General features: G+C 30.2%; 1 protein-coding gene across 4 annotated transcripts in view; it reads left to right on the top strand.

Moving 5' to 3' along the window:
- The window catches only part of LOC100159326 (FH1/FH2 domain-containing protein 3), a 50,672-nt gene that overhangs the window by 13,936 nt on the left and 11,234 nt on the right, over positions 1–25,502 (top strand). For all 4 annotated transcript variants that reach the window (XM_001949816.5, XM_008181430.3, XM_008181431.3 and 1 more), the window contains exon 6: positions 24,038–24,147. In XM_001949816.5, the coding sequence (XP_001949851.2) occupies positions 24,038–24,147 (110 nt within the window). The remainder of the gene's footprint in view (positions 1–24,037; positions 24,148–25,502) is intronic.

Raw genomic sequence — 25,502 nt, 5'->3', positions numbered from 1 at the left:
TTAGGGTGATTTCTAGTTGAAAATTGGATCTAGTTAGTACTTAAATACCAAGTACTTTTCAAAATGACCGAGAAAAAACGAAAAAAAATACTCCCCCGTAAAATAACAATATTTCTCATGAAACGATTATTTTATTAAACACTATCTGGATACTTGTAGATTAGGTACCTATAATTAAGATATTTACACCAAATGTTTGAAGTACCATTTCTTACACATGGTATCATTTCATATTAACTCTTTCTGAGCTATTAGTGGATATTCTGAATTTTCATTTATTAGTTTTAATCAAAAAATATAGTGCTCAGTAAAATATTTTTCGCTTGGTCAAAATATTTGAAAATTTAATAAGTACAAGGTTTCTTGTAAAATTTTATTATAGCTATTTCAAAATATTAAAGATACATAGAGCAATACATCAAGTAATCGAATTTTACATTTAAAAAAATTCGTCAAAATTATGAACATTTGAAAACTATTTTGTATTCAAAAATGTATTCAAATTATCAATTTTTAAAGACCTGAAAATATAGTACAAGATTTCTCATAAAAAGTCCATACTGGAACCAAAAAACCTAAATAATGTATAGACACAACTTTTTTTTTATAGATATATAATAACGAAGTGAAACGATTTTAGTTATTTAAATGTAATTTAAAATTATTATTCGTCGACACTTAAAACTTTTAACTTATATTTCGTACACACAATTACATTTTTAAATGCAATGTTTTCGGCCTAAACTAGTAAGTCTACCGTATTGTTAATATAGTAAAATAAATTACTTTAACGGTAATATAGGTCGAGAATCGTTGTTCGCATGATTTATCATTGAATTCTAATTTAACACAAACATTAGGACAGTGATTTACTCAACGACGAGGTACGCTCAAAACCTATTGTACAGAGCAGTTAACTACTTCCCACTTATTTTAATATTTAATTTGCGTGGATCGAACCGTCATGTCGTATCGAGATAGATATTATAATGATTATTGGTCGAAATTATCGAGGTTAAACTTTTTTTGCCATAACAAAATTTGATAGTAAAAATTAATCGGTTGGCGTCTATATTTTTTACATATTATAGCAATACACGGCCCGTAGAATTTTTTCAACGCTATTATATTTATATTATTATTTATTACACATGTTTACTGTTTGTAATGAAAAACCGGCGTAGAGGGGAAAATCTCTATACATTGTATTATAATAATAATGTATTGGATAAGGACCTTATAACTACTTATTTCGTATTTTAAATGTGTACGAATAATCAAGTATATCAGTCACCAATAGCTTTTATTCATACAATTTATCTATTTTTTTCCTAGTATTTTTTAGGGAAACGCGTCACCATCATCTGTTGTACCTACGTACAAATGTCATTTAAAACGCATATAAATCGTACCAATATGTTTACAACATCAGTTGTTTTTGTCTAGTTTCTCTGTTTATCATTTTTTTAGTAGTTTACGCAAAATGCACAATAATAACGCAATGTCGGTCCAAAGTTATATTCTACGTATATAATAATTCATAACAAACATGATGTGACACGTGTAGTATGGTCTTCAAAGTCTGAATGATGTAAGCATATTAATACTTGGTGTTAAATAAAACACTTATCTATGACGAAGATGGAAAAATACATATTTGTCTTGTTCAATATATTTTTTAAATTTGTACATCAAAAGAAATTATACGAATAATATTAATTACACATCAATGCGTTAGGTGGGTATTGTATTATAAAGACTATACTATACATTAGTATACAACTACAAAATTGTTTAACTAAATAAGTAGGTACCCGGTTATAGGTTAAAAATATAATACATTACTCTTATTCTTAATTATTTTATCACATTTGACCTAATTATTTCAAATTATTATTAATAATTATTCTTTGCGAAACCGTGACACACCTTGGAAGTAATAACAATATCGGTTGCGGATCATGGTGTGGACATTTTCATTTAATAATAAATTAGCAATTATACTTTCAAAACTTTAATGAAATATTTATTACTTAAGATACGTGTAAATTTCTAACACTTAATTACTTGTTCACAGTTTGCCGAATCACAGAAAACTCGTATTTTTAAAATAATATAATATCAATAAACAAAATGTGTGTATACGGCTATAATTTACTTGTACATTTATAATTCATGTATTATACACATGTAACATAAAAGAGATTTGTGGAGAAAATCTTTTTATTTTGAGTAATATTTATAATATACCAGCTACATGCAGGCGCTCGATAGTTGATTTTACTATTTAATTGTAAGTACTTAATGTATTATATATGTAATAAATAATAATATACAAAGGTTAATTGTTAGAAATCGTGTTCGTTAGATCGCTGCTGCTCTCGTTTATTTCGCCGCATATTTATTTAACAAATGCGCATATTTTATGACGTATCCAACAGAAATTTGGATTCGACTAATTTATACGTATTTTCTTCGAGCTTAAATTAAATTTTCATTCTCATACACACACACACGCGCGCCCGGGATAATCGAATGATTAAAATGTTTATTGCACGTATAGGTACCACAATGTTTGATAGATTAGGATAAACCCGTTCACAAGGTTATGACTTTCCCGTACCTATCTCTGTATATTTTACGTGCAGGAGGCAGGTAGATATTATTATTACATATATTATGTGTATACGTATAACCGTATCGTTATTACTATACTACTACTATTAGGTATTATTATTTTAAAAACGTAATCTTCAATTAGGATGGGAGTTTTTTTTTTTTAGAATAAACGCGTTTTAAATTCTTGTAATGGGTTACAACCAAAAATTCAAAAACATATCCAAAAATTCAAAAACGTACAAAATAATAATATCTAAATATCATTATAATATTTTGGCAAGTGATCGATCGTCGCAGCAGCTATACTAGTGAATGCTCATAGTCCTGCAGCGTACTCCGTATACTCGAAAATATTTATATCGATATAGGTACGTATTAACTAAAGTACAACATTAATATTATAGAAAATTTTGCCAAACTAAAAACACTCGTGTTTACAAAACCTACAGTACCCTCCCACCAATGGCCTAAGTTGCCGCGGATTAATTAATAAAAAATAAAAAAATATATATATATTTTAATATTATGCATTATAATTTTTAATAAAGTACCTACATCCACAGCTTATATCTAACGAACCGATACAACTATATCGTTGTCGACACCTGCGCGTGGATTTCGGAGAGCTCATCGCCGTCATTGTTGTCGACAATATTTACATAATGGTGGAAAAAAGCGCGTTTCCTTTCGGTTCGTGACTATTGCTGCGCTCGCCATCACAAGTCATCTGTGTCGTTTCATTTGTAACAAAATAACGTACCTATTTTCGTTGTTGTTGTTGTTATTATTATAATAATTATAATAATAATAATATCATATTATAACACTGGCAAGACGCTGCTTTAGAACACTCCTAGATCCGCCGCCGCCGCCGTTTCCTTCAATGCGCGTATGTAAACACAAAGAGTGCGAGTGTGTAGCATGCGGCGTGTGTACCAGGGGTGACCAACGTGCGGTGTGCAAACGAAATCCACCAAAATAATAGAGACACGTGCACAGAAAACAACTTTTTCTGGGGTTGGGAAATAAGGCGTTATAAATTATAATCAATATAAATTACAAATTAAAAGTTTCAATATATCCTAAGAAGGGTTCGTAAGTTTGTGCTCCAAAAAATGCCTAAATAGTAAATAAGCATGCAGTTATGCACTAAAAACTGGCAAAATGTGGATTGAAATATGCCTTAAAAAGATCAGACATATACATTTATAATTTCTATTATATGCATTAAAAATATGCAGTTTAAAAAAAGAAAAATCATAAAAAAAATGTTTAATAGTAAGAAATAACCACTCATATTTTTAAATTTTATTTCAAATAATTTTTGCGTTGTGACAATTCTCATACGTTTTATACTTACAAAGAAAAAATTATTGCATTTTTATAACATTTTGGTTTTTTCATAATATTTCAATAACAAAATGCTCGTTAATGTTGATAAATTGAATATTAAAATTATAAATAATATATGCCCTATAAAATAGAAAAACACATAAATATGCCAAATAGGCAAAATATACCTCTAAATATGCAAAGTAAAACTTCACATAAGTACTTAGTAAGATAGATATGCAAATGCATGCACTTATGAGCACTGATTATAAATAAAACATTATTTTCTCTAGTAGATACCTATAACATTACAGTATGAGGGGTTGGCGAGGTCGAACCTTCAAGACTCCTCTATTAGTTCCCAGTGTTCCTAGTCTTCTTGCTCGTACCATAATAATTGTGAAAAATGTCAAAACGCCATCGTGGTGTTTATCCATAATTTATTGTCAAATTAGCACTCGTAATAAAATTCTAGCTGCACGGTTGTGTACAGTTAACACGAGATCGTTAGCTGTCCTTCGATTTTTTTTCGAAAACAAAACATTTTTACATCGAGCCACTGCGCCACAGAAATAGGTATTGGTGGCACATTAGAGGCTCTTGTTACAATATACATGACTAGTTTTATCGAAAACAGTAACGTTTTATCGTGCGTTTTTTTTAAACGAAATCGACGGTGTATGTCGATGCACGCTATATGTATCGAGGTTGTCGTGGAAATATCGAAACTCAATCCCTTGATTCTAAACAACGATCAACAACAACAACAACAATATATTATACGTAATGCGTATACAGTGTGATTATTTTATATTAAACCAGGCAATAATTTCTTAGGAGTTAGGGTATGGAGAAATTTTTAAAAACTTGCCTAATTTATTTAAAGACGACATAGATAGGCACTCTATCGTAAATTATTCCTACGAATAAATATTGTTAGAAATGGTCAAAACGATTTTTTTTTTTTTTATAAATTCTTTGTATTTCTCGAGATATTACCTGGCCCACGATAAACAACGCTCCCATTGTAATAGTCGTCACGACAAACGTATTTTTTTCGTTTCGTTTTTGCACCGCAGCTCTCACTGCCTCGACGGAAGGTCTCTCTCCGCTCGTTGGTCACCCCAGCTTCATAATATTATGTCGGTACACATTAACACATAAGTTCGTCTACGCATGACTTTGCACGCACAATACGATATACTACAATATTAATATAATATTTTACCGCGAACGGATTACGAATATATATTTCTAGTGATTCGTATTTCGTCCTGCAGGAAGTACGGGGATGAGCAACTAGCTCGTCCACGAATATTATGCGTCTCGTATTCCCTGGCCCCCTCGGCCCTTACCCAATCGCCTCGCGACGGCATTATGATATACGGTGCGGGTGAACAAACGAAAATGTAAATAAATTATCATAAAATACGATCCAGGAATACGTTATTGGCTGCCACCGTTACCGATTTTGCCGTGACCTATGTATCGCATTTAACGACCCTGTCAGACGTGTCGGCATGCGTTACCTATATACGCGTTTTAATAGGCAATATAGAAGAATGAAAAATTCATCTCGGCCTGCATCGTGTGTATTATTGTATACACTGATATTATATTTAAAAACCCTTTTTTGTTTTCATATCCGTGGCGTTCGAGATCACCGATGATATTATTATTATTATTACTATTATTATTGTTATAGCTATTGCAGTCGGTGATTGAGCGATGTCCAGTGAAGTACCTACGGTGACATTTATGTACCGTATTCAATCGTGCAGAAATTACTAATGAGACGATTTATTAAAACGTCTCGTTTAAAACGATTTATAATTTTTTTTTTTTTTTGAAATCATATATAATCTGAAAGCTATAAAATATGTGTTATATAATATAATCTATAGTTATAAAATATATATGTAACTCGTGTTGTATATCACGTTTGATTTGCTTTTCAAGATAATATAAAATACAAAACACGTTATAGATATTTTATGAACGTCAGCCAAGATGTCTTACATCAATTTTAAAATCATTCAAACTTGATCGGAATAATGTTATCAAAATCAATTTCGCAAATTGCAATATAGAAGTGATCAGGTCGTGTAGGTACTAGGTACTTGTGTAGGGTCCATACTCGATAGCCAAATATATAGTAGATTAATTGCAAAATTAAATTTAAAAAGAAAAAACTGTTATCTTATAATAATTATTTATTGCATACTTACTTACATTTTGTTTCATATAATTGTATCATTGTTATACAAAATAGTAAATACAATTAAGACTTATAATAAAATAAATACGATGGGTATAGTAGGTACCTGTTAATGCTCGTAGTTGACAATATTGTAATTTAAAGTCGGTTACTAATCAATAACTATAATAATATATGAAATATGTTTTACATGATGCCGCCGTAGCTGTAGTTGGCGTAGTCAGCGTAGTAAAAAATAATGTATAAATAATTTAATATTCAAATCGAAAAATGTTTTCTTTTTTTTTATCTCACGACGAATTGGTCCGCGATGAATCTGATAGACCGCGATAATTGTTCGCGACGAATTGACCAGATACCGATAACTAACATTATTATTATTTTTTTTATGTTATTAGGTAGTATATTGTAGTAGATACCGTACAGTGTGTAAAGCGTCTTGTACAATAAGAAATAAATAAAAATTATGGTGTTCATTTAATTTTTTCTAAAAATAAAAATTGTATAAGACAATAGAAAAATATATTTTTTAAATAAGAGAAACACTATAATATTTTCTTAGTAGCTCTAAGACTACGAAACATATTTTATATTTTATAATATGCGTGTGTTATGAGCTTATGACTTACCTATAAATGTTATAAGTATTTCATGTGCTTAATTTAATGCTGTATCAAGGGTCATGCCCGATTGAGTTGAAACTTACATAGGAAAAAATATTATACCTTTACGTCAAAGTCGTATTTGTTGTTTTGCTCGCTTATGCTAATATTTTGACTATATTATCATGAAGTCAGTGAGTACTATGTAGTATTAATGAATAAATTCAAAGATCATTGTTGGCTGCATGTCTTTGAAGTCCTGGTTAAGATAATAGTAACTTAACATTTTTTTTATAGTTTTTATTAAACTTCGATGTTGGAATTAAAACTATACTTTCGTCGTAACTACTGACTACATACTAAAAAGTTATATTATGGTAATATAAGAGGTACCTACTCAGTACTCAACATCATGTAGGGGCTTAAATTGTGTGGTTTCTAGGTACCTACTCTATTACTTTACACATATTTTAATGTTATAAAGTAGAGAATGTTTTTGTATTCATTCATTTTATAGACTACCTACTTATATAGTCACACGCATATTTTTGGGTTTTATAGTATTTTACACTAAGGTGTAATAATTGTGTTGTATAATATAATGAAATATAAACTATGTGGTGGTATGTGATGCCATATAAATATAGTGTATAATTATATATTTTTTTTGTTTTAAAACTTTTGGTACATATTATTTAAAGTTTAGACTACAGTTGTGTGGAGTATTCGGAACATTAAGCTAGGTATCAATTATAATTTTTCAATAACAATATCTTTTTGTAATTACGTAAGTACGTGGAAAAAAATAAAATTGAATTCATCATATATTGTTCTTATCTACTTCTTTTTGTGACTTAGGTATTTGGTAATATAATAACTTCAGTTTCAGTACGATTATGATTACGATATTAAAAATATATTATTACCTTCGTGTTATTATAAATTATAATAAGTATCAATTTAATTTAAATGTTTTAATGTATGAACTGTTATTGATGAATGATCATTATAGGGTGTTTGAATAAAGTTGATTTGTGTAATACTCAATAGACAGTTCAAACCAGTTGTATTAAATATACGTTCATTCATTCGTTATTTATTTTTATAAATACTGTATTCATGCCTTTTTTTTCAGAATTATTTTTTATTATGTTATTTTTATTTAGATATAATACTATTAAATATACTTGTATGTACACTATTTTATAAAAACAAATAACTTGTACAAATACTAATGTACAATATATTACAATATTGGATAATATGTAAATTTTAAATTAAATTGTAATTTATAAATCAAGTTTACTTAAATTATTGATTATTTCAGGATATAAATATTTTAAGCTTTTGGAGTAATAATACATGAATTTGCATCCCAAGAGTTAATGAAAGATTGTGTTAAGTCCACGTTTGGTAATTTGTGAATAAATAAAAACAGGTTTCTATCTTCGCTTTATTTTCAAACACATATTGTATAAACTACAAAGGTGGGTTAGGTTTGATCGATTGTTGAAATTACCTACCTATATTAAATTTTCTTCCATCAAACCATGGACGGGCGCGAGAGTAGAGTTTCAACGAATATAAATACAAAATTAAAATCATATAAAAAGATTGTTTTTTTGCCGATAGAATTTTCCACTCGATTAAGTTTTTTCATCGCAGTGGCACGAAAATACGTATAATATGCGCGTGACAAAAATTGAGGTATTACTAATTTACCGGTGCGTCTAATGTGATTATTTTTAGACGTAAGCGTACACCGTGTGTAGGCGGGCATCTTAGTTGATATTACTCATGTTATAAGGCTGACCCATTTTACGCCAAAACTCTTTGCTATAATTCAATTTAATATATGTATATTTGAATATTTCCCACTAGTATTACAATGAAAACACATTTTTGAATTAATAAAAACGCAGACGATGAATTATTTTACCTCGGTTTAGCAAACTTTAAATTTATATTATTGGACAAAACGAATAAAAATTTTGAAACTTTCAAATAAATAATATTATACAACATAATACGCCAATACAACGGTTCTGAAAAAAATTGTAGGTAGGTACTTGTTCGATATCTGGTCGAGTGACACAACTACATAACATACCTGACCTACCTATACAATTTATCGATTTATTTTAAATAATATTATGAAGTATTAAACGTGCTATAATCGTATTAATTGACAAGTAATCCATTTACAAGACATCAGCAAATATCGCATTAACCATGTAAATTTTTTTATTTTAGTAAATGTTGAAAATTAAGGAATATAAATTATAATACACGCATAAATAGTTTCACGGACATGGGTGTAATTGAAAACTTACCGTGAATATTATTTTTATGGTGCATTCATAATATATGTTGATCGAGGTAAATATAAATTATAGTACCTAAGTACACCGAAGCCCTACGGCGAGAAACCTTTGAAGAGTTGTTAAGCACATTCTATACAGGTTGTCCGGTTGTACGATATTTCCGACGATCGTATAATTTCATTTGACTATATACATTATAAACAATAAAGAAATTTCGTTAAATGTTCAAAAATATTTGCCTATTATCTAATAGGTACGTACTACGTACGGCTTTATCATTTTGGAATTGAATAATATAATGCATTGTCAATCGGTAAAAGTATGGTTATTGATAAATAATAAAATGGTTTTAAAATTTTAAACAACTATATAGTGATTATTTTGAATAGATCGAAATTGCACCGAAAATACGTTAAAAGAGCATTAGAAGTAGTAGTTACATGCTACAACAGTAGTAGCATCAGAATAATAGTAGTGTGAGTTTATAAATTATTGCATTATGCTGATCAAATTTATGAAAAGTATTTAATCCGCTTTTTTTTGATTACGTGCAAGTTCTGTAATTTTAATTTAAAATTCACGTATTGAAAGTCTAGGAGACTTTATTGTACATAAATAATCGTCCGTCGATATATAAAACGCAACTCTATAATATAATACACTGGTTAAAACTGGTCTCCCGCAGGTCTACGGCCTTCTCCCTCCCACCGCTTAACCCTACACAAAATACTCGTTCGAAAAACACCTCTTGCGCTGCCTGCTCCTTCGTCGAACAACGGCGGCCTTAAACAGCACCACGAGAGCGTCCAACACAATCTATCTCTATAGGTTAGGTATATATATATATACTCGGTCGAGTGCGAAAAAAAACATAATAATGATGAATAAAAAACAACGGTTTTCTGCTTCTTATAATAATATAATATCGGTGACGTTGCCGTTGATTTTTTTTGTTTTCGAACGGACGGTGGCGTAAAAGGAAACGGAAAAAACCGAATGATAACTAAAAATAATAATAATAATAATAATAACGAGCTGGCCGACCGGTGTATGGTCATCTGGTGTGTCTCTGCAGCAGTCAGAGTATATACTATATAGGCACCTCGACTTACGCCGGTTTTTTCTTAGGGACTGAAAGACAGAAATCGCCATTATTGTTCCGAGTTGGGAGAATATAATATAGGTAGTATGTAGGTATATAATATATATAATATATAAGTAGGCAGGTATAGGTTTGGTTTAGAGGAAATAATAATAATAATAACGCGACGATAAAAGTTGTGTAGTCCCGATTGTAGCGCACAACCGGTTTATACGTCTTCTTTTTTTTCCGAGTCGACAATCCAGCTGGTCATCTGTAGCACGCTCACACATGCGAGTGCGAGCACTTGTACACACACACAAACACACACACACACATACATGCACGCACGCGAATCCAGACTTTATACTCGACTTTACAACCACCCGTTCAGTGTAACTTCCCCTACCCCGTCAGAAGTATATATTTACATAATATTATAATTTCTGTCGTTTCGCAATTATAGGTTTATTGAAAGAGGAAAAAAACTTATAAAACTATACTATTATTTAATACGATTACGTACATACAAAAATCTAAATTTTCACGAGTGACTCGTTTTCCAAGTTTACTTCTTCCAATTTAACTTCTACTTATTATTAAAAATATTAAATTACAAAATCTAGCAGTAAATACATTCACTACCTACTCACACACAAACACACATAATACATGACATATTTGCTATATTAGTGCGTGCAGTGTTTATTGTTGATATAATATGCAATTTTTTTTAAATTTGTAATAAAATAATATAATGTTTTATTTTGACCATTAAATAAAAGTATAAATTATGGGACTGTTTATTAAAACTATATAATATTATTTATTTATTTAAGAAATAGATTACAATAATTGATTTAAGATAAATATTCAAATTTAATCAATCTAACCTATTTGAGGTAAAACCATTATATTTTTTTTTAATAACGATATTTTTTCCACCAATTGATGGATCTTTTTAAAGATTTAGGTTTACTTAATAATGTGTGTATATATTATTATAATATTATATAGGGAGATTATCTTATTGATAAATTATATTTTTCTATACCTATAGTAGGTATCATACTATAATATATTATGTTACTGTAGTTTATTTTCATAAGTATAGATAATTATATTCTAATTCATTTTATAATTTTAGAGGGACAAAAGACATAATAGGTAGGTATTATGTAAATATATTATTTCCAGAAAAAAATTTAAAAATGATTGTTAAGCCCGGCGCAAATCACTTGATTTGTTATTATATTGTGAAATATAATTATCTATTATTTTCTTTTTATATTAAAAAAAATGTTTTCCTGTAATTCAAACCAATTTCTGACTGTGGTGACCTTAACATTTTCCCCCTCAATATATAATTTTTTTTATGTTAGTTGGGTACTTAGTTGTCATTAACGTTCAATAATAATTGTGTGTATAAGACGCAACGTTTAACTACGACTATTTAGCTCTTGAAGAAAAAAATACGTTTGACGGACCGACGTGTATAAAAGAATCTTAACATTTTTTTTCTTTGCATTGATATACTTGAGGATTTCTGATTTTAATCTGTTTCAGTCGAAGTCTGCAGAGTACCTATATTATGTCTACTCGAAACCCTATCTCATTTGTTTGGCTTGAAATTTCTTTTCATTGCTGCAAGTGTATAATATAATCATAATGTGTATTAGTGTTGAGCCACGTTCCATTAATAATAACGAACTACGTGGGGTGACGAGTCTAGTGTTTTCTATTAGTTAGTATATACCTACTGTTGGAATAATACCAAAGAACATTACTTAAGAATATCCAATGGTTTGGTTTTGTTTATTAAATTAACTTACTGTATACTATAATAGTAGTGCCATAGGTATATTTTTACAATTGCAAATAGTGGATTAAACACAGCTACCTGCTATATACTATTCTTGGCTACACGTTTTAAATTTAATTAGTGCACTTTTTATGTCGGTTAAATCCAACAGTTAAAAATGTTCGGTTGTTTTAAATTTAAATATTATATTATGTAGGCACCTATATAAGTATATAACCTATAGTTATAATGTTGTGAATAATTTTGCTCTGCAGCCTGACTTGTTTTTTCACACATCAACTTAATATTTACGGATATTTAACGTACCATATAATTTGTAATGGTCAATTATTTATATTTTTATCAAGCCCGCTGTCATCTATTGGTAATATTTTCGTTTGAAGTTGAAATATAATGGTGCACGTAATATAATATTTGTGATTCGATTGCATTTACATTGTAACCACCGACCACCTCGAATTGTATCATGTCATTCGAATGACCGCGAATATATTTTATATAGGCGTGCCGTATACAATACTATTTGCGATATAATATATTATTATTGTCTATTGAGTATTAACATTTATTATTAACATAATATATTAAGGGGATCGCATGTTACGTATTTTTCGTACGTTTTAGACCAATACGCGGTGGTAAATTACACATGCTTCCAAATTTCCGATTTTAATTTTTAATATATGTATGAATTATTTGGCAAAATAACTAGGCTTTCTAGAAAGTCGATTTTCAATTTTCAATTTTAAAGGACCATAAAATTTAGATATTTTTTGTAAAAATCTCATGAAATAATTGCATTATATTTGTATTAATTTTTGGCTTTTTGGATTTTTTATCAAAAAGGTGGTTACTAAAAAGCATAGTCTAGGTCCTAGACTCTAGAAGCTTATGCATTCAACCCTTTTTTCTAAATTACAATCAAACTTCAGGAAGTATGTTTAATTTACTACCGCTTTTGGTAACCAGCTTGGTTATACCGTCCTCATTTGGATTGTATTTGATTAATTTAAATTTGTTTTTCTATAAATGTCAATAAAAATTATTCATTCGGTCAAAAAGCTTAAAAATGTAATGCATAAGTTTTTATTATACCTAGTTTTTAGCTAAAATATTAACGACACATAGGCATCATGATTATGTTTTATAAGCATTTAAAGTTCAAATTTCGTCAAAACCACTGTTAATTTGCAGTAGTTCAAAACTTATAAAATATTAAATGTATATAGCTAAGGCTAAACAATTTAATACAAGGTCTTTCATACAAGTAATTCATACTTTTACCTAAAAATTACAGATGATTTATGAAAATTGGTATGCAAATACATTGTTTTTCAAAAATGAATTCATTCTGGTAAGACATATATGAAATTTACGTCTTGCTTACTATAGTTGACAGTTGAAACTTGATAAATATTTTTGAAAAAGTAATAATAATATGGGCAAAGGGGGGGGGCTTCAGCCCGTTAGCCCCCCTCTGCGGACGCCACTGCGCACATACTGTTAAAACAACTATATAAAGTCTTTATAAAAATTGAAATAATGGAAAAAGAAAATAATTCTATTTGGGAGATTTCGTCAATATTGTTGTTTGTAGAAAATGCTTTACACGAACGAAAACAAGAATTTTTACCTTTAAAAGTAAAAGAAATATTTAAAAATAATTATAATCAATCCGGTGCATCTAATTTAAAAAAGAAATGTTAAATGTTTATGATCATGGTTCGTGTTATTTGAAAAAATGGACAGCCAATTTCGATAAATTTAATTGTTTAAAATGGATGTCTTTAAACACCAAACCTTTGTGGACTGATATAGAAAATAACATTGTATTTTTAAACAAATATGATCTACAATTAAACGACTCTTTATTATTTGATCAATCTCAAAACTTAAATTTGTTTTTGTCACAAATGGAAAAAAAAGAAGACTTTTCATAATTATTATCAGATAAAAAGTGGGTGAAATATTTTGAACAAAGAAGTTATGATACATCTTCAGAACTATTAAAAATATGCACGTTCTACTTCGCCATACCTGCTCAAAATGCCAATGTCGAGAGAATATTTAGTCTTATGAAAGCACAATGGACTGATGATAGAAATAGACTTCTAACCGATTTTGTAAAACATTTGCTTATGATACAATACAATTTTAAGCATTTTGACTGTACTCAGTTTTATGATTATTGTATTAAAGACAAAAGTTTGCTATCAAAAATTCGAAGCAGTAATAAATATTAAATTCTCAAACATATATTATATTAATCAAATACCCATGTACCTAATTAAAATTATTAATAAAAACTAATTTTTTACCAAATATATCATATATGATAATATTATGCATTTCTGTATTAAGTATTCATACATAGTTTAGTATATAAAATGTCTTGTTAATTAAATAAATATTAACTATGTAATCAGAGTTTTTATATTATGTACTCTTTTCTAAAAGACACAATGTGGTAACCCTATAGGTATAAAGGAAATATTAATTATATATGTCTATAAACAGTGTCCACTGTATACATTTTATTTAAATCAATGTGATGCATGCGAATTATTGTATTATAGTAAATTAATAAACATATCACTTTATAGGTGCTAGTATTGGCGGCATATAGCATAATTTATTATTTATAATAATATTCGTAACCCTTTTCGCCTCCCACCGGGTTGATGCGGGCATCAGCTGTTGACTCGATATAATAATATTTTGTTCTCAACTAGTATGATATAATATTATATAATATTATTATTGGTTTTTATGTTATGACTGTAATATAGTAATAATATACAATATTGGCTTACAAACGTATTTCGTAATATTTCCTATACCCATATAATAATAATTTGATCATAGACGCGTCCTATAATTGACGTACCTATGCTATAATACGTGTAAACTATACTTATAATGAATGTGACATTTTGGCGTTTCTCGTAATATAGCTACGTGGGGGTCGTATTAACCGATTAACGAAATTAGTGAAACGCTAGCTATAGGTGTATCTATCGCGATATCGTCTTCTCTCCCGGATTTCGTCCGCCCCGTGTACATAATAATAATATTATTTTATACAATATTATGTTCGTATATGTGCACATGTCGTAGGGGTCCGGGATAGTTTACGACACACGTCATTTGTCGGACGGCATCCTCCTCGTCCCTTCACCTTTTCGCCGGTCTCTGCCGCCGTTCGGCATTATCGACGGTGCCCATCTGCCTAGGTTGATTTATAATATAATATTATGCAGACGGAATATATACACACATATATATATACATACATATAGGTATATACATATAGGTATACATGTATATGTATATACACCTGCATCTACAGAACCTGCCAGACTATGTAACCGGAACACATTATTAGAATCACGCCCCCTTTGGGCTGCCAACGCACGACCGCTGTTCTTGTGGACGTATAAACGTCGTAACATATCGTCGGTCTTTCTCGGCGGCCTGCAGTAATGACCTTGTACGTATATATATATATACAATACCGTCAGATTAACTTACTTATTAGGCGTATATACGTGAATAATATATAATATATATACATAATACATATAGGTATTTATAATTTGTGTATTTACAATTAGAGTCCTTACCCGATTTATACATGGATCGTTTTTCATGCCATCCGAAAGGATTTTTTGCAAAGTGACAAAATCTACTCCATAACTATATGCGCAGCTCATTTAGCCGGTAAAATTGTCACCAAGTCTTTCGGGTGGGTTATTTTGTTGTTGTTGTTGGCTGTAGGTGTGTAGGTACGCTTAAAAATACAGTAGCTGCTTTTTAATCGGCAAAATCTAACATTTATTTTACATCCAATTTTTATTTACCCAGCGTATTATAATATCGAAGAAAACATTGCTTTACAGCTGTTTTTATACACATGTCGAATAGATAGAAAATACATGATTTTTTTGGTTATAAATAATATTTGTAGGTGCATTTTAAATATAATTGTATGATATAGGTACACGAGGACTATAATTTAACATGGTATAAAACATTATAATGATATACCATCTATAGAAGGTCTGTGCAAACATTTTGCGAATTTTTTGTGATACACATATATTATAATTAATTAAATTGCTATTAAAGAGTGGCTAACTTTTTTTTCCATATTATTTTAATACCATATAATGCAGACGTATTAAAATTAAAAAATGTTCTTATATTATATAGTATAAAATATTGTCTATATTATTATGCTATTATAAGTTTATAAAGTAATATTATATCATTTTGATAAAAATCAAATAAGGGCATTATAATTTTCTTTAATGACCAGTTTTGGTATGTTTCTGAATTTGAAGAGAACTTGGTAATTATATGGTATTCGAAACACTTGATTCACTCTGGCCTCTGATTAGGTAGTTGATAAAAATAAAATAAATAGTAAGAATACGGTAATAAATATTTTATAAGTATTATAACTCTTAAAGATTGTCACTTGATAGACTGTATATTTTATTGGATTATTGGAACACCACATAACAATAAAACTTAGAAAATATTATAAATTTAACAAATATTTATGAATATGACTATTGCACAATTTAATTAGGTACTGTTTTAACGTAGATCAATGACAAATAAAACATATTATTCAATTTTATTTTATTTCATATTTTGTTTTTATAATTTACAATGTTTGATAATATGTATATGCTTGTATGTACAGTTATTAATAATTAATAAATAATATTTTTTTATAATGTACTAAAATTATATGAGTCATTATAATAATATTCGATCCACACTAAGTGTCAACGTCAAACTTTCTATTAATCTAATATTATTTTCAAGTATATTTGAACTTTCTAGATACTATATTTGAATTTTCAATGACCAGGTGTACGATCATAATACTACCACAGTATTGGTATAATCGCATATACATATATAATATATTTTAGAAAACGGAAATCTTGGGTAGTAGTTTTAAGTCATCGTGAAAATCGCAAGTTTATGTTCTATAAAATCTAAGATTCTTCCTTATAGTTATTTATATGCTAATTAAAAATATTATTTCGCCACTTATAATTAAATCGAGAAACGTATAGTATAGTAGGATGATTTTTTTTTTATAAGACAAGCAATTCATGTCGTTCCTAGCGTTGTATTTGTTTAACCACGCAGTGTAATATATACATAATATGACATATCGTATATTAAGCTATAATATATTATGTATATTTAATTTTCATCGATTCAGCGACAAATTTAATTCATAAGATTGTAGTAAATTGACAATTGTATATATTTAGCTATTCATTTAGTGACTAAATTATTGTTTTTGTTTTAAATAATATACATATTTAGATGCATTTGTAGGGAGTTTAGTTTAAATTTATATTTATAATGCCAGCTCGTTAAAGTATCCCCGACATCAAAGATTTTATTATCATATATTATATTATAATAGATTATGCTGTATGCATATTATAAATTATGATACGCATACAATATTAAGGACTCAGAACTATCATGTATGTAGATATGTAATTTTAAAATATTATCATTATGAGTTATAGAAAGTTGTACGTAAAGGAGTGCTTGCGTATATATTATAAATATAATATACAGTGTGTTTCATTTAAATATTAATACTAAATATTTTACCTGTATGAGCGTAGATTAATACGAGGACTTTTGAGAAAGATAGAGAATACTAAAGTACCTACATATTATTTTAGCCAATTTTTAAACATTTTACTCTTTTGGTGTGCAAACTTGTATTTTTTTAAATTTGAAACATATACTATATTATATGGTTTTCAACCATTTTAAGAATGACTTTTTTCAGCTCAATAATAGACTGACAAAGAAATTTAAAGTTTCTTATTGATAGTAGGGTGATTTATTTAAAATGCAAAATAATTTGACTTTAGTTTTAAATAATAATAATAATGGATGATGGCAAAATAAAAGCATCCGGTGATAATAGGCATATACAATTAAACAATATTATCTATCAATAGTTGTCAAAATTATTATCAAAATGTGTCTTAATTTTAATGTTGAACAAATAAAATCCTGTATTTATTTAAACTGAAAAATTGCTGTACTTAAATTAGTTAATTTTTGAGGTAGGAAAAAAGTTTACCCATAAAATTGATTTGAAAAAATAATACTTTTTGAATTTAATAATAATAATAAATGTTAACATTAAAACATAAAATAAGTTTCAAAACGGATGCACACATCGAAAAGGAAATAATTTTTAAAATTAACTAGAACGTCTATTTTAGTATCCTCTATATTATATCTTTAGAAAATATTCTCATTTTAAACTTAAGTCTTCTGGTTGAAATATTTCGTGTTACCATTTAAGTGAAACACACTGTATACTGTACGTTACGCATATGTAGAAGTTGTGATTATTGAAAACCGTATCGAAATCGTTTATAAATTATAATTATATATGCGTGGGCGTCACAACTCACATTGACAATATAACAAAAATTAAACTTTTGTACTTTAGTAAAACTGAAATTGCGTATACAAACACGTAGCATAAATATGTAGGCGAATGTCCATCATAAACTGTATATTATACGATCTAATAGGTTTTATCTATAATAATCATTTATTTTGATATAGTATCAAATGGAGATAATAATATTATTATTATGTACTTATGGAGTATTGTGTATTATAGCTGTGTCAGTCTTTTATGTGCAGACGTACTGTGTTACATTAATATTAAAATATGTTCACTGTTATCGAGTTCGGTTCATTGACAATAACACCGCGAGATTTGCACAGTCGCGATAATATTATATTGTAAGTACAGCGTGTACGTGTCTGTATAGCTATAGGACATGTGCAGCTATTGAAGTCTTATTGTTAATAATTGACGTTATCGCAGCCTATACCCGCGCAAACTTCAGACGGCTATTCGAAAGAACACGACCTGTAGGGAAATGGAAAACTGCGGCCAAATTAACCTTTTTCTAAAAGTCGATATGTTATAAGTTATAACTGCTATACACATAACAATTTAACATTACCTACAAAACCCGTACAGCTTTATTTACACATAAGCGTAAATAGTGTTTGAAATTTGGGGGAGGAGCTGTAGCACAGGTCTATTTTTTATGCTCTTATGATGTTTTTAAATTATAGTAGAGAGATCATTAGTTTTTGGGAGAGCTATAGAAATTCTAGTGGGTTCTATAATCAATACGATGACATATAATATATAGGTCTTTGAATCATATATTATACCTATATGTGTTATTGTTTAAATATAATTAGGTACCTATGTATTTTCATTGTTTAAGACCAATTTAGCCCTGCATGTTTTATTTGAGCATTCCCATGTTTTATATTCACTTACTTTTGATTCATATTTAAATTTAAATTTAAAATTGTTTATTTCTTGGCTATTCTGGCTAAACATTCTTGTAAATTCTATGTTGAATTAAATATTAAATTTCTTAAACTACATCTACTAACATCTAACACTAGTAAGTAGGTACTAAGTGGTATTATCACGAGTAAAGGAACCGATATTTAGTATGTCGCGTTGAAACTTAAAAATAAAGTTAAATTTATTTTACTAATTTATACGCAACATATAACATAATTAATTAAAAGATATACCTATCCACGTAATAACACATATAGCCATTTGCTATATAATATCATTTAGGTACCTATAATTTATGTTATCGTATTGATATAGTACCTAGGTATATAAAATAATTATGATCTGAGGCCGAAAACATGGAGAACGAGACCTCGAGATTGGCGGGCTAGTCAGGCCGAGAAATAGTGGGTGAAAAAGACTTTAAGACTGGCAGGCGTAAGCTGTCTTGAGAAGAACAAGGAAGACGATAAAATGCTCGAATCCGCCTTAAGCATTTTATATCTTTGGAATATAAACCTCTGTTGAGTACTGACTGCAACAGGCTAGCCACGCTTAGGAAAATCGTACTTAGGGCTCGCAGTGGAAGTAATAAACTGGTGTATTAGTTGTCTATTTTCACCATGTGTTTATTGTACAATAAACGATGCTGCGCGGGGGGGGGGGGGAGCAATCCGTAAACAGTTCAGTCCCCATGCGGCGATGCCACAATAAAATAAAATAAAAAGGTATATAACATAAATTTGCCGCAGTTTCTATAATAATTATATATTATCGGTTTATTCGCAGATTGTATAATGTTACATTATTTTCGCCAAAGTTTACATATTGACTTTTAGAAAAGCCTAATTTTGTCGCAATTTAAATATAGCTGACCTGTATAGGTGCGTATATTCTGTAACTATATTTTGTTAACCGGTCACTCTTTCTCGGTTAAATCTCTGTTAGAGAATACTTATACCTATACTCGAATACCTACTCATTAGCGCACGGCGCTAGACTTTGGCGAACATTTTCCTTGATCATTATTGCCTCTATGATTTTTAAAAGCATTCATTTTTATATATGGTGTGGTTAAATGCATTAAAGTACAAATTGTTTTTTAATGACGTACGCATGTATAAATGTATAATAACCATAATACATATGTCATTTTTATGTCAGATTTATATTATTACACTTTAAAAGGTATATTTTGACGATGGTCGGGCTCGAAAAAACTGTTTATAGTTTATACCTTCAAATTGCTATTCTTGCAGCGAAAACGCAATAACGGTGAACGCAAATTACCGCATGGCGCATGTACAGCAGTCATTACATTTCATTTATAATATTACAGTGCTAATATAAAGTGACTTGAAAATACAATATTCCCCCGTAAAGAATATTGAAGTTATGATGATATAATATATTTTATATTGTTAAATTAAAGAAAATATTTTTAAATGTATTATGGTATAGGCATCTTTGAAATGAAGAAATTCGTCATCAACTTTAAGGAAACAACAAAATAGTAAATCAATGGATTGAAATGATAGAAATCAAAACAGTATTTTTTCTAATTGTGCGTAAGTTCAAAGTAGGTACTTGCCTATATAGGTATACTTTTTTGTGTATTTAAACGATGTAGCTTAGAGATTATAATATTATTATATAGATATTTCACTCTCCGCGCCCGTCCATAAATCATTACCCTTAGGTACTGTATAAATGCTCGTGTACCTATATACATACTTAAATTGTTATTATTGTTATAGGTAGAACTTTAGAGTTGGAAACTTCGCTGTACTCGCATATTATGAGTCTGAAATTTGTTTGTACTCCCGTAATATTATATACTTAAATCGTATTCATCACGATTTCTGTTAAGCAAACGTATGCGTGATTCGCGTACCTATATGGTATAAAAAACTGACGTAGCAAATAGCAGTATCATATTATACGCGCAAAACACGTAAGAAATATACGGGACTTTTATACTTAAAAATGTTTGTTTATCGAGCACCTATATATATACGCTCGAATATACAGGGTGCTTTTTTAAACATACTCAGCCCCATTTTGGCATTTCCCCCTATCTAGTAGTACATTTAATCAAATTCTTTAAGTGGTGCAAAAAAATCCAAAGTAGATATATAAATTTTAAAAAAAAATCAGAATTCGAATATAGATGTATATTATAATTGAGCATAAAAACAAGGCAAGCGCGCTTTAAAAATCACCCTGTATTATATATTGTATTATAACATAGGTATAGATCGTCATAATATAATAATATAATCAAAGGTAAGCGGCGGCGATCATTTAAATAGTGCCGTGGCTGTCGGACGTCGTGTTCAAAATAAAATAATACTCGGATTCTTTAAACGCGCATTATCAACTGTGATCGCGATCGGCGATTGCATTCGAACGCGGACTATATATTATTATTATTATATAAACGGGATAGCGCGTGCGATGGCGACCACCGATTGTCTGGCTCGTCCTTTAACATCGTGTACCTACCTATCTTATTTGCGAGCTGCACAGACGTCCGTATTTATGCCTTTACGGTGTACATTATGACGTAAACTTGACGTAGCTCACACGATTAAAATATTCAAATTTTGATAGTGGTCAGCTTCGTAACCGCAATATATTAATTTTATTTACATAGGTCTTCGTATATATGGTAGGTTGTAGGCACATTATTAGTTCCATGTAACAAAAACTCACATAAATCCCTGTTATTGGCTTTATACCCGAACATGTTTTGTGGTAGTCTATGGCTTTATATTAAGTTCTATTACGTAGCGTATACCTACCTACTATCAAATAAATTTATAAAATATTAACTAATATCATATTAACTATAATTGAGTTCAATACTTGTGGAATAAATGATAAATAACTTTGGATCCATAATGTACTACGAAAGTACAAACGTGGGGTGGTGATATTGTTCGTGCTGTAATAAACAATTAAGGGAGTTGTACAAATATATAGGTATTTAGATGTTAGTTCCTCTGGGTTTTGGCAACATTGTTAATTTTTCTCGGTGTAAGTTTGAAAACCACTGTTTATGCATATTTTAGATATATATATAAGCTACAGAGAAGATTTTTATTCAAATCACGAAATTGTTTATACTATATATAATAGACTTTAGAGTATGTAGACATTAGACTAAGCCTTTTTTGTAACTATACGAAGAATTAATTCCATGCAATAATAGTTTAAACCAAAATCTACAATATTTAAAATTTTTAAAATCACTTCTTTTAAAAGTGCCATTAAAGAATTCCTTGCAATAGTGGTCACCGGTTACTGGACAAATTTTATCTTTGAGTGGCTATTAACGCCCATCTTTATTATTTCAAATTGATTTTAAAAACAATGCAAGGATTATTTAGAGGACTAACAAATTTAATAATCCTACAGATACACCCTATATTACAATAGTATTGTCTTTGACATTTACAAGTCACTGTAGTCTCAAACCGGGACAACAGATCCCAATGAGTGCCAAAGTTTACGAAATTGAACCACCCCTCAGTATTGTGGCACTGCAGCTGTGCGTCAAAAATCAAAATTAATGAAATATCCTCATCACGACATGCGCTAAAATTTGCGTTGGGAAGTCGTGAAACCGCAGGCGGCGTTTCCTGTACGCGATTTTTACTAATAATTATCATTTCAGGCGATCACCGCGACGTCTCTTCACCGCTTGCATCGAAGTCTCTTTCTTCCGATTCGCGGTCGTTCCGCGTTGTTCCCTTAACGGTCACTAAATAATATATATCATGATATAATAGTTAGGTTCTAAACAACAACAATAATACGACGACAATGGCCATCATCGTTATATACAACGAAACAATGTAATAATATATAGAGTCATTTCACGGTCGGACGGATCTCGCGGTGGGGGTTGCGGTGGGCGAGGGGTGAAAACGGTGGAAGTTTAATAAGAAAGATAAAACCAAAAAGGCGCCTCCCTTTCTTACCCCGTTTCGAAATGCCCAGAGATCGCGACTCACACGTCATATAGCCGAGATCGCGGTGTTGTGACAAAACTGATCGCATATAATAAAGGTATGTACGCTCCAGACCCGTCGTCGTAGTCGGCTGGTTTAGGTTCACGGACCTTTGGCCCGTTAATAATTACCGTCGCGAATCGTAGTCGGTTCCCGACCTCATTAACCGCGCACAGAATCCTCTGCCACCCCGCCCCGCTCGCCGTCACACACGCCGATGGACCGTGACCGGCGGCGGCCCCTCCTCGCCGGTCGTCACCACCCGCGCTTGACTCTGTGGCTGCTGCAGAGCGTCGTGTGTGCCGCGGCGATGCCGGTGACTTTAATCCGGGTAGGTACTTATTATTACCATGTATAATGTCGTCACCGCGTTCCGTGTCACATCCCGTCGGAAGCACGCCGCCGCCGCCTCCTGTGCATATATAATATCATTATAATGATAATATATAGAGTATACCACTACTGCCGGTGCGGTTCAAACCCGCTACGAACCACACCGCCGCGCGCCGTCGTCACGCGTCCATTTTACCCGCGCGGACTTGTCGCCGTTACGCGTCCCGGTGTAGTGGTGCTCGGTCATACTCGGACGATATTTCACGTTGTATCGTTTATTGTTTTCAGTTGGACGACGCCGCCCTGCAGCTGTACAAGGACGGCGATTTCGGATCTTACCTAGACATGGAGGCTTCCATTTCCGAACAACCGGAGGAATTCGAAGGATTTCAAAATGAGTAAGTATATACCTATTAGTACATATTTTAGTGCATATTTTATGCATGATGATATTATATAGGGGATTTTATTATTACCGTGAATCGCGGGCAATATTTTATCTCAATTTCGATAATCCGCTATATTATGAAGTAGGCATATAGTGTTGGTGAAACGATCCATATCGTCGTTGTCGGGGGGGTGATCGCCGATAGTGGTACCTAAATATATAAATACGCTATATTAGCTAATATACCAATAACGTTGGATGTTCTCTGGATCGTGACAGTCATATCCGAATGCGTTTGGATAAACAATATTATTATGTAAACGTTATTATTAGCTACATAATATAATACCTTATTATAGGATATATAGCCATATTATTTCGCCTATATAAACAAGTTTTGTATTTTGCTTTAGTAAAAGTGCACAGGAAATTTGCTAAATTTTACATGATACGGTAAACCTTTACAGATTAACAGCGTATAGGTAATACTATTAAACATGCTCGATTTTGTACACGTTGGAAATTTGGAATCATCTCGAATTTAGAGTATCCGCCGTAATTTAGTTCTGACTTTTGATTAAATTCCTTGTTTGTGGTAGTAGGACGTTGCAACGTTGGAAGGAAAAACGTAGGATGGGATTAGATGTGTTAGATATTAATACCAACTAAAAATATGATGTGATGGAAAACCATATTTTTTACACAAAATTGAAAATATTAGGTATATAAGGGCGTTATTCGAATAAAATTTTATTTAGATGATTATTTAGATGATATTTTATTCGAATAAATTATTATTCGAATGATTTCTTCACGATTATTCGAATACATTTTTATTCGAATAATTTTCAAACGTTATTATTCGAATAATTTCTAAACGTTATTATTCGAATAAAAAATTATTCGGATAATTTTAAAACATCATTATTCGAATAAAAAATTATTCGGATAATTTTCAAACATTATTAATCGAATAAAAAATTATTCGGATAATTTTCAAACGTTATTATTTGAGTAATTTTCGTTAATTTTGTTTGGGTAACCGTAGGCAGTGGCGAATTCAGGGGAAGGGTACAGGGGCACGTGCCCCTCTATTAATTTTCTATTGAACATTTTTTTTATGTTCTACGAGTATCATATACATGAATACTCGGTTGACTTTTGTGTTGAGATTATTGAATCTTCGCTACGTACATTCAAAGAATTCATATTAAAATAAATTGATATTTTAAATTAAACTAAACACCACTGTCACACATTCATACACTCGCGCATAGAACAACTAATGAGGCAACATGACACAAGTAATATCATAAGATAATCTTTAAAGTTTACGCAGTACAAAGTACATCATTCTGATAAACC

Source organism: Acyrthosiphon pisum, chromosome A2 (assembly GCF_005508785.2).
Source record: "Acyrthosiphon pisum isolate AL4f chromosome A2, pea_aphid_22Mar2018_4r6ur, whole genome shotgun sequence".
Taxonomy (NCBI): domain Eukaryota; kingdom Metazoa; phylum Arthropoda; class Insecta; order Hemiptera; family Aphididae; genus Acyrthosiphon; species Acyrthosiphon pisum.
Note: the sequence above shows the minus strand (reverse complement) of the source record. Positions and strands in the feature narration are given on the sequence as shown.